Genomic DNA, 11,438 nt, shown 5'->3' with positions numbered 1-11,438 from the left:
CCAGCACGCCCACCCCGGCCGGACCCCGCAGGTTCCCGGCTCAGCCAGGGAGGCAGGGCGGCTGCGGGGATTCGGCTAATCCAGGGCCCGCGTTCGAATTCGCGTCCTGGTGCGGCCAATCGCAAGAGGCCGTGGCGGGTGGGGCAGAGGGCGGGGTCCCGGGCTGGCCAACTGGAGTGCCCCGATCATTTGAAAACGAGGCGGGGGCGGGCGGCGGGCAGCGGGCAGCGGGCGGGGTCTGCGCTTGCGCTTGGCGGCTGGCGCTGTACCCCGGCGCGGGCGCGCTCGAGAGAGATCTCGGACGGTGGCAGTGGCAGTGGCAGCTCAGCGATGGGGAGCGGCGGCGGTGAGTACCCGAGGGCCCCCAGCGGAGGGAGGTGCAGGGGGCCGAGGTCTGTGGAAGTTGGGCCAGTTCTCTTCCACCGCAGTGCAAGATCGTCCCGGCCTGGTTTAAATGCCCGCGGCTTCTCCTTGCGGGTTTTCTGCAGAGCAAACCGTAGTGGCTTCTTCTTGGAATCAGGTGCCTTTGGGACGAGTGGCGGGGCTGCGCTTGCACCCACTCACCTGGTGCCCACCCCAGCAAACAGATCCGCGGTTCCTGGCGCGCTGGAGGGCCAGATCGACGAGGCACATAATTCCACTTGTTATTGTAGTGGTTATTAAACATCTCCAAGTATCTGTTCTAGAGCGAGGGAATGAGGAAATTTTTATGGTAACATCCGTAGAATCTTTGCATATGTTTTGCCCTGGGTGGATGTTTGGCTTTGAAGTACGTTTAGTTACTGGCAGGAAGACCCTAGGTCGAAGGGAGACCGCTCCCTAGAGAATCCCTGGGGAGGGATTCATGTAGACAGAAAAGCAGTCCTCAGGATGGTAAGGATGAGCAAAAAGACGTGAATTTGTATGAGGAAAGCAGGATCTTAAGGTTCCTGTCGGAAGACTTCCATTTTTCTATGAAATAAGAGACAAAGGTATCTGCCTAGAATGAGGAAGGTGTTGCTAGAGGAGCTGGAACCACCCTGCTGAGTGCAGAGGGCTTGACCTTTCCTGTTGGCATCTCTGTGGGTCTAGGTCTTGTGTTGAGATTTGCACCACCTTACTGGGTAGCCGTCAACTCCCATTTTACAGAGGAGGACACTGAGACTCAGTGGCTGGGCAGCGCTGACATCTGCTCTGTTGAGCCTCCAGGTCCTTTGCTTTCTTGCAGGGCTCAGCCCTCCTAATTGGGCTCCAAAAGCAGACTCTTCAAGCTCATAGAGCTTTATTGAACACTATGCTTTTTTGTCATGTGAAGCAAAGATAACCAGCAAGGGTCTGAGGGTTTTTTTTAAGAATGGCTGCTTTTTTCCCTTCCTGGTTGTCATGTAGGCTCTGAATCAGAAAGTTACCAGTAGCCAAGTTACCTGGTAACTCCTCTTTACCATGAATATTAAATACTGAACAAATAATGATGTCTTCCAAAATTCATATAACACTACTCCTGTATTTAATCTTTGGGACATGTCAACTCCTTCTGTTGTGGTGCAGGGGTAGTAACTGTTAAATCATTTTCAGGTATGACTTTTCATCGAGACTTATGAGTTTTTCTTTTTCTTTTTCTTTTTTTTTAAGTAATCCATTGTAGGTGTGCCAAGTGTTTCTGTTACCCTACCAAGAGAAGAATAAGGAGGAGACCGCAAAACCTATCCATCTTGAATCTACCAGAAGATGTACTCTTTCACATCCTAAAGTGGCTTTCTGTTGGAGACATCCTTGCTGTCCGAGCTGTAAGTCACCAGATGAAAGCAATACCAGTGCTGGCCTTGTTGATTATCCCATCAAGGTCTCAGAATCTTTTTTTTTTTTTTTTCTTCAATCTTTTTGAGACAGGGTCTCATTATGAAGTTCAGGCTGGCCTTGAACTCACTTTGTAGCCCAAGCTGGCCTTGAACTCACAACGATCCTCCTGTCTCAGTCTCCTGAATGCTGGGATTACAGGCATATGCCACCACATCGGGCAAGGTCTCAGAATCTTATATGTCAGAACCAACTTTGGCTACAAAAGAGGGCAAAGGAAACAAGGGTGATATTGTTAGTAATGTTGCAATTCCAGGACAGCATGCTAAAGTTCACCTTCATTCATTATAATGTTTATTTCAATAGAGAAAGTATCCTTTTGTGACAGTAAAGTTTGTGTCCCTTAAGACTTAAGATCAGCACTCCGGAGGCAGGATTGCTGCAAGATCAAGGCCAGCCTGGGCTACAAAGTGAGTTCAAGGCCAGCCTGAATGCATAGCAAAACCCTGTCGCAAAAAGACCAAAAAAAAACAAAAAAACAAAACAAACAAAAAAAAACCATAGGCTGGAAATGGTGGTGCATGCCTATAGTCCTGTCACCTAGGAGGCTGAGTCAGGAGAATTTGAAGTTTGAAGCTACAGAGTGAGACCCGTCTAAAAGAAAAAAAAAAGTATTACAAATAATTCTTGAGGACAAATCCCATGTAATATGCAATGCCAAAATGAACTGGAGGAATTATTTTGGAACCACTGCCTCACTCTGGTGACTTATGCTAGGATATATACCAAACTGATAGGAAATCTCCTACCAGAATCCCTTCTTGGCACCCAGGACCTCCTCCATTATATTTATAATACACTTGTGGAACTCCTAGGGTTCTGGATTCTTTATAGCAATGAAAACTTTAGCATTTAAAATGTTCACCTGTGTTCAGGGTCCTGTTCTGGGTCCTACCTGAGGCTGCCACCACAGATGTCAGTTTTTTCCTTGAGTCCCTGTGACCTCCAGGCCCCAGGTGTTTTTCCCACTAGCAAGGGCCTAGGCAGAGAAACACAGGCTAGCTCTCACTCCTGCCTGTTTCCATTTAGAGTTGGTTTTCCCAATTCTCGCAGGTATATTCCTTTGCAGAGCTGCCATTCACTCTTTCTCAATCCAGATGCTCATTCTTTTCTTCTGGGGCCATTGTGTTTCCCCTCTTAGAACATCAGAGAAACTCATTTCTGACCTCTGTTGTCTATACAGCATATGTCTGTCTTTGATACATAGAGACTGAATCTTTTACCGCTTGAGACTGGGCAGGAGACAGGATGACCTGAGTCTGTGATGTCCTCTTTCCAAGAGCCTCTAGGAGCAGGGGTTGGATGCAGTCCTTCAGTAACCCCCCTTGGTTTTCATTGCTCTGTAGGTTCACTCCCACCTGAAGTACCTAGTGGATAACCATGCCAGTGTTTGGGCATGTGCCAGCTTCCAGGAGTTGTGGCCTTCTCCAAAGAACTTGAAGCTCTTTGAAAGGTATCTCTGCACCTTGAAAAACAAATGGCTTGATTTCTCCCTACCTTTGGGCCCCTCCTATGCTAATCTGTGCCCCAAAGCACAGAAACTGTTTTATTGTTGCTGTTTCCCAGGACATTGGCTCATATCCCCAAGAGTGACCCAGGGTTGTAGACCTCAGCCATTGAACCATACCACATCCAGCAGCCTATGCCATCACCCTTCCTCCATGCCTGTTGTGCTTCCAGCAGGTCTCCCCTGGGCTGTGGCCTCTTCTTATGTGACTCAAATGTGAGTCACTGCCTGTGGAAGCTTTACTCAGCTTTCTTTTAGCAGCAACTTTTTGATAGTGGGCTTGCAGTCCTATTGCATTTCACCCACTGGGTGGTCCCACCCACCTGGAGTCATGCCCCAGAGAGAGGGCTGAAGGGGACACAAGGCCTCAAACCTATGAGGCCAAGTGCCAGCAACCAGGCCCACTAACCAGGAGCACTAATGGTTGGAACCAGGGGCTTCAGTTTGAGCCTTCTCATTTACCAAACTGAGAAACCATAATTTAGGAGGGAATCTTCCTGTCTAGGGTTTGCTCTGGCCTCATCCACTCGAGCTGCCAAAGATCCAGGTAGCTCGTACTGTGACCATTTTGCTGTGGCTGTACTTGAGCTGCTTCTGAATAAAATATGCATATTTCTTAGAAACATAATCCATGCATCAAATAGTCCCTCATTTAAAGTGATTTTTTTAGTATGTTCAAATTATGTAAATATCACCTAATTTTAGAACATCTTTAGCATTGTAAGAGAAATCTTGTACTTACAGCTGTCACCACCTGCCCCTTGCATGTACCTGTTCCACATAGGGCTTGCTTAAGCCCTAGGCAAACCTTAATTTATTTTCTGTCTCTGGATTTACCTCTTCTAGACATTTCATGTAATTGGAATGATAATATTTGGTCCTTTGTGACTAGCTTCTTTCACAGAGCATATTTTCAAGGTTTATCCATGTCATAACATGTAACGGATAACTGATACTTTTTTTTTTGGTACTGGGAATTGAACTCAGGACCTTACACTTGCTGGGCAGGTGCTCATGCCCCTGAGCTATATCCCCAGCCCCTGATACTTAATGTTGCATAAAAATTTTTTCAATTCAGAAAACACATATCCCAGCTTCCAGTGCTTTGGATAACCTTTGTGGTGTGAAATCCTGTGATGTTTGTGTTCTTAATGTCTTAGGGCTGCTGAAAAGGGAAATTTTGAAGCTGCTGTGAAACTTGGCATAGCCTACCTCTACAATGAAGGCCGTAAGTCACAGCCCCCTCACTATTGATCCTTTGGCCTTTTTGAGATATGTACCCAGCATGAGCATTTTGAGTTTTGGAGTCAGGGTCTTGCTATGTAGTTCAGGTTGGCCTTGAATTCTCGTATGTAGCCCAGGCTGGCCTCAAACTTGGAGCAGTCCCCCTACCTCAGCCTTCCAAGTGCTGGGATTATAGGCATGTGCTGCCATGCCCTACTTTATGAGCAGTTTAGGCCCTCTTCTTGCTATATATGATGGTCTACTTTACTGTCACTTCACAATAGCTTACGCCAAAAGATGCCTTGTGAGGGGAGATCCATTGATATTTTGACCTTAGTTCTAACAGTCATCTCTTTTAGCAAATCCTAAAATTGAACAGAGCCTCAGAATGAGGGCTGCTTGGACAAACCAGGCTCCTACCCTCAGTCTGATTAACAATGAGGTCCATGTGTAGACATGGTTTTTCCTTGGTCTCTGGTCTGTGCAACTTAGGGGTGGAGGTGTATGCCTGATTCCATAGGGTGTCAGTAACATAGGAAGCCATGGTTCAATGCAGGAGGCAGGGCAGAGCCAGCCTCAGTCAGATTCCTCTGCCCCCAAAGGCCAGGTGCTCCTTCAAAGATCCTTGTGAAGGCTCTCCTTCTGTTTATCTGCTCGGCACCTCAAGGAATAAGCCCATAGTCTGTTATGTAAGATACCAATATATAGGATGATTGGGTTATAGCCTTGCATTTCCTTGCTTCTGAAAGATCTGTTACATTGGGTTGGGGAATGTAGCTCAGTGCTAAGAGTGCTTCCCTATCATGCTTGGAGCCCTGGGTTTAATACCTAGTACCACATGTGGGGGGCGGTGGTGGAATCTGATGTTTTAGCTGGGTACTAGGGAACTACTAGGGAGGCTGAGGTAGGAGGATTGGAAGTTCCAGACCAGCCCAGGCAAATTAGTGAGACCTTATTTCAAAAAGTGATAGAGGGAGCTGGGGATATAGCTCGTGGCATAAGCACCTGCCTGGCAAGTGCAAGGTCCTGAGTTCGATCCCTGGTACCGAAAAAAAAAAAAAAAAAAAAAAGTGATAGGGATTGGGGCTGTTGCTCAGGGTGAAGTATCTTGGGTTCAGTCGTCATTACCATCCAAACAAAAAAAAGTCTAAAAGTCTGGTTCTTTCCTAGAGATAGGCCTTGCTCTTGACCAGCTGATAAGACTATTGCAACTGATGGAGTCCTTGAGCAGCCCTCTAAAGGCCCAGGAGAGCTGAGATTCTGCACCCATGTTTTCATCAGACGACAGTTCTGACTTAATTCATGTTACTACAGTTAATAAGTTCAGTGGGCTTTTTGTGGTATTGGGTTTTTGGTTATTCTTTTTTTTTTTGTCTTTTTGAGACAAGGTCTCTATGCAGTTCAGGCTGGCCTTGAGCTCTCTTTGTAGCCCAGGCTGGTCTCAAACTTGCAACGATCCTCCTGCCTCAGCCTCCCAAGTGCTGGGATTACAGGCATGTGCCACCATGCCGGACTTGGTTATTCTTTTTTTGAGATGGGATCTCACTAGTTTGCCCAGCTTGGTCTTGAACTTCTGAACCGCCTGCCTCAGCCTCCCAAGGAGCTAAGGTTACCAGCATGTGCCCCAGTGTCTGGCTTTTCTGGTGGTTTTTAATATATTTACAGAGTTATATATCCATTACACTGTCTAATTTTAGAACAGTCTGATCCCTGAAGGAACCTCTCCCCATTACCGCATTAGCTGGGGTCAGGCAGCAGGTTCCCGCAGGAGAAAATACAGGGCTGGCTCTGTGGGCAGTACCTTCTCTTGATGTTAGAATCCATGCTTCCAGAAGTATTCCAGCAGAGCCTGTGATCACAAAGACAACCGAAACCCATCTAAACTTAAACAGGAAGAAAGGGAAGTCACCTCCAACCTAGAGGAATTTTCTTTCCTAAAACATGAGCAACTTTTCTACAGGGGGTTTGAGCTTTTAGACTGTCCAGAAAAACTGGGGAACTGTCTTGATCCTATCCCCAGAGACATCCCTGGGTTCTCTCCTGTCTGTCCTGCAGTGTCTGTGTCTGATGAGGCCCGAGCAGAAGTGAATGGCCTGAAAGCCTCTCGCTTCTTCAGTCTCGCCGAGCGACTGAATGTGGGTGCCTCACCTTTTATCTGGCTTTTCATCCGCCCGCCTTGGTCCGTGTCTGGAAGCTGTTGCAAGGCTGTGGTCCATGAGAGTCTCAGGGCAGAGTGTCAGCTACAGAGAGTAAGTCCTGGTGAGGGGTAGCGCCTACGAGGCCACTCACAAGATCTGGGGACATAGAAGAACTCTTGGGTAGACCCTTTTGACCATGTAAAGTTGGTAACCTAGGGGAAGTGGAGGTGCAAAACATAAGTACAGATGTAGTGGAGGGACTGGGGTCTGGGGAAGATGGCAGAACTTTTGGTGAGTGTGTTGGCAGCTGGAAACTTGGGACTGAGGCTGCATAAAGCAGCCAGAGGTAAAGTTTGCTATTGGGGAATGGTCCTGTTCATGAGGTGAGCTGGCATGGGTGGAGAAGGTCCCTCCCCGACCCAAACAGTTCTCTCCTGGGATTCACACTTCTTTTTCCTTTCTTTTTCTTTTCAAGACTCATAAAGCATCCATACTGCACTGCCTAGGAAGAGTACTAAATCTTTTTGAGGTTAGTCAAGTTGTTCCCTGCGCTTGGAGTTTTTGCCTGGTTTGACACATCCTGGCGGGGATCCAGGAAGTATATGAGAAGCAACGGAAGGCATCAAAGGTCAATGGAAAAGCAAAACCCAGCCCTGAGAGGCCACACGGAGCTGGACAGTGAATCCTGGCTCCTTTCTCACTCCTGAGAGGGGAGGTCGCTGTTGGGTTATGGGACCTTACTCTTGAATAACTGTGAGAATTAAATGGGACACCATGGGCAAGAGGCATAGTAGAGCAAATGTAGCAGAAACTGAGCAGACAGTGCTGACATGTTTGTGTGATGGTTCTGCTAATGGTAGACTTCATCTGCTGGGGGGTTGGTTTATCCACTCTTGAGGTTTTAATAAGCTTTGTGGCTGGGTGTGGTTACATACGCCTGTACTCCCAGCACTCTGAAGGCTGAGGCAGGAGGGTCGTTACAAATTTAAGACCAGCCTGGGCTACAAAGTGAGATCAAAGCCTGCTTAAACTGCATAGTGAGACCCTGTCTCAAAAAAAAAGAAGAGACCAAAAAAATAAATAACCTTTTGATCATAGTGAACCCTCTTTGCATTAGATTTAAGGAAGATCATAACTTCTCAAAGTATTAGGGGTCCTGAGGGAGAATGAGGAGGTAGAGGAGCCCAGAGAGCCACCAGCTCCACTGTCTAGACTCAGGGCATTTCCTCTGGCAACAAGAGTGACGGGCAGGCCTTGGGTGACCCCCGGAGCTGAGCTAGGGAATCTGCAAGCCAAACGCATACACAAGTCTCCAGGAAAAACAGAGCCCCTGAGGCCAGAGCTCCAAGTCTGCACTTTTCCTTGGTTGTCAAGTGGTGTATCTTTAAAGAAGTCATTTCTGCTCTGATTTAGGTACCATGTCAGTTGTCACAGGGAGTTTGATTGCTTAGAAATGTGGAGGGGGATGAGAGAGGCCAGTAGAATGAATTAATATTGAGTGGAAGATAAGAAAACCAGCTTTTGGGCTGGGGATATAGCTCAGTGGCGTAAGCACCTGCCTGGCAAGCGCGAGGTCGCGAGTTCAATCCCCAGCACCGCAAAAAAAAAAAAAAAAAAAAAAAAAGAAAACCAGCTTTGTTTGGCCTTGCTCTAGGGTGAAGAGAAAAGGAAGCAGGCCCGTGACCTGTTCGAAGAGTCTGCTCGTCAGGGATGCTTGGCCAGCTCGTACCTCCTCTGGGAAAGTGACAGAAAGACAGATGTGAGTGGACCAAGCTTTGGGGAGAGGAGGAATCATGGTGGCCAAAGGCACAATCTCCAAACTGACCCTTGGTGGGACTCCGTTGGCAAAAGGAAGGACCCACTCACAGCTCCGGGGAGCTACTGGGTGGCAGGCTGCTGTCAGTACTCTCAAAATACCCACCATTGTTTGGAGATGAAGGCTGGGGACCCAACACAGTCAGGCACCTTCTGGGGATGGGAGAGGGAACATTTAAGAACTCCACGGGTCAGTTCTGAATTCATCTGAAGATACAACAGTATAAAGGCAACTTTTTCCTGTTGGCAGATGTCAGATCCTGGACGATGCCTCCATAGTTTCCGGAAACTCAGGGACTACGCTGCCAAAGGCTGCTGGGAAGCACAGGTGACGAGGGGAACTGACCTTTCTTCTTACAGCTTTTGGGCAGGGCTATCTGGGCTTTATAAAGGAGACAGGGATATAGTAAGATTGGTCCAGAGCTAGAGTTGAATCTTTTTTCTTTTTTTGTCTTTTTTTGGAGACAGTATCGCTATGTAGTTTATATTGGCCTTGAATTCACTCTGGTACAGGCTGGCCTCAAACTTGAGGCAGTCCTTCTGCCTTAGCCTCCCGAGTGCTGGGATTACAGGCATGTACTTGGCTGCAGCTGAATCTTAAAGGGGTTTAGCTCTTCGGTGTACAGGGAGAAGACCCCAGAAGTGCTTCATTCATTTCTACTCATGGCCAGTTTTGCCTCTTGGCCACCAGCCTCTTAATTCTAAATGCTAGTGGGGTACACCTAGTGCCAGAATGTATACTACTCATTCTCAAAAGTTGTCCTATAGATAATGCTTTTTTTTTTGAAGCAGGGTCTCATTATGCAGTTCAAGCTGGCCTTGAACTCACTTTGTAACTCAGGCTGGCCTAGAACTCACAGTGCTCCTCCTGCCTCAGTCTCCCAAAGCTGGGATTATAGGTGTGTGCCACCATGCCCAGCTAGTAATACTTGTTTTGACAATGAAAGTTGAAGCTACCGGAAAGAGAGGGGCATACGAAGTTAGTAGCTAGCCCTGCTCAAATCATTTAGCCAGGAAATCAAGGATTTGTTGTTGTCTTTTACCAGACCATCTCCCCTTGCACCTGTAAAGAGGTTTCAGAACAAATAAGTAAGCCCCCTTCCCCCTTGCAGAGTAACTAGAAGTGTGATAGAAAATCATCTACACTCACATGCTAGGGAAGACGTCATAAATCAATAGATGGCTTAGTCTGATGTGTCACAGAACGTTGTGTTCCTGTCCAAAACAATTACAAGGAATACTACATATATAAGAAGTATACTTCTAGAAGCTCAGAGTAATCATAATAGTTAAGATCTTCATGAGTAAGGGCCGTGGTAGGTTCTCAAAAAAGAAGAGATAAATATAACTGTGTTAAAATGCAGAACAAAGCCAGGTATGGTGGCACTCATCTAAAATCCTAGCACTCAGGAGGCTGAGGCAAAAGGATCACTGCAAGTTTGAGGCCAGCCTGGGCCACATAGTGAGTTCAGAGCCACCCTCAAATACATAGGGAGACTTTGTCTCAAAAAAAAAAAAAGGCTGGAAGTGGTGGTGTACGCCAGTAATCCCAGCACTTGCCCATAATCCCAGCACTTGGGAGGCTGAGGCAGGAGAATGACTGAGTTCAAGGCCAGCCTGGGCTACAAAATGAGCTCAAGGCCAGGTGTGGTAGCCCACGCCTGTAATCCCAGCACTGGGGAGGCTGAGGCAGGAGGACTGCAGTGAGTTTAAGCCCAGCCTACGCTATAAAGTCAGTGAGTTCTAGCCAGCCCGAACTGCATTGTGAAACGCAGTCTCAAAAAGACAAAAACAAGAAAAATGAAGAAACAAGTACACCTTAAATATTTTGGGCTGATTACATTAGCAAATTTATTTTTTTTATGTTTTTGTATAGATAGCTAATAATTCTTGACAACAGATATTTTTAATAATAATAGTTTTTGCTGGTGAAGTTAAGATAAAGAAAGTGTTCCTGTGAGTGGTATAAAAATCAGCACAAGGCTTTCAGAAAGTACTTCGGTGGGTATACCAGAGCCTGGGTGCTCCTGTGGACTCACTGGGTAAGGAAGTAGATATTCTACAACATAAGCAACAAAATTACCCTTAGTGGGAAAGTACGTGGAATATGCCTATAAATGTTTAATATGCATATAGATGTTTAATAATCTACAGAAACACTTATGTTATTGTTAGGTAGGCAAAGAAAAATATACATATTAATGGTCCCAGATACATGCATATGCATATATATGCATATAGCATACACATGCACACAAATGCCTAGTAAAATCCAGAAGGAAATGTATAAAAGGGGTTGACAGGGACTACCAGTCTTAATGGATGCTTGGTAGGTGAGTGCCAAGTGCTGGCCCAAAGGCGGATCACATACCATTCCATGAAAAAGGAAACTGAGGTGTCGAGAGGTTTCCAGTTTGCCTGTGGTCACATACAAATCGAGATTTTGGTTTGGGTTTTTTGTTGTTTTGTTTTGTTTTATTGTTGATGTTGTTGTTTTTTGTGACAGGGTCTCTATATAGTTGAGGCTGGCCTTGAACCTACTATGTAGCCCAGGCTGGCCTCCCATTCACAACAATCCTTCTGCCTCAGCCTCTCGATTGCTGGGATTATAGTCGTGTGCCGCCACGCTTGGCCTTTTGTTTTGTTTTGTTTTGTTTTGTTTTGTTTTTTTCTTTTTTGAGACAGGGTCTCACTATGCAATTCAGGCTGGCCTTGAACTCACTTTGTAGCCCAGGCTGGCCTTGAACTTTTGAACTTATGACATCCTTCTTGCCTCAGCCTCCCGAGTGCTGGGATTACAGGCATGTACTACTGTGCTCTGCTTGAGTCCAGATTTTAAAGCCAAATCATCTGAGCACCCAGCCAGCTCTGTTTTGTTGTTGTTCTTGGTTTTGTTTGTGATGCTGGTGGTCAAATCC

At 46.5% G+C, this 11,438-nt stretch overlaps 1 protein-coding gene across 1 annotated transcript in view; it reads left to right on the top strand.

The window, feature by feature from the left end:
* Positions 1-237: 237 nt before the first annotated feature.
* Ccnf (cyclin F) overlaps positions 238-11,438 on the top strand; it is a gene marked incomplete in the record, with an annotated part of 25,868 nt that continues 14,667 nt past the window's right edge. Inside the window, 8 exon segments of the mRNA XM_013518018.1 lie at positions 238-346; positions 1,612-1,766; positions 3,183-3,289; positions 4,504-4,571; positions 6,623-6,816; positions 7,181-7,234; positions 8,360-8,464; positions 8,771-8,848. Coding sequence (XP_013373472.1) covers positions 331-346; positions 1,612-1,766; positions 3,183-3,289; positions 4,504-4,571; positions 6,623-6,816; positions 7,181-7,234; positions 8,360-8,464; positions 8,771-8,848 — 777 coding nt within the window.

Source organism: Chinchilla lanigera, unplaced genomic scaffold (assembly GCF_000276665.1).
Source record: "Chinchilla lanigera isolate Chin_1 unplaced genomic scaffold, ChiLan1.0 scaffold00041, whole genome shotgun sequence".
Classification (NCBI taxonomy): domain Eukaryota; kingdom Metazoa; phylum Chordata; class Mammalia; order Rodentia; family Chinchillidae; genus Chinchilla; species Chinchilla lanigera.
This window is presented reverse-complemented; position numbering and strand designations above follow the sequence as displayed.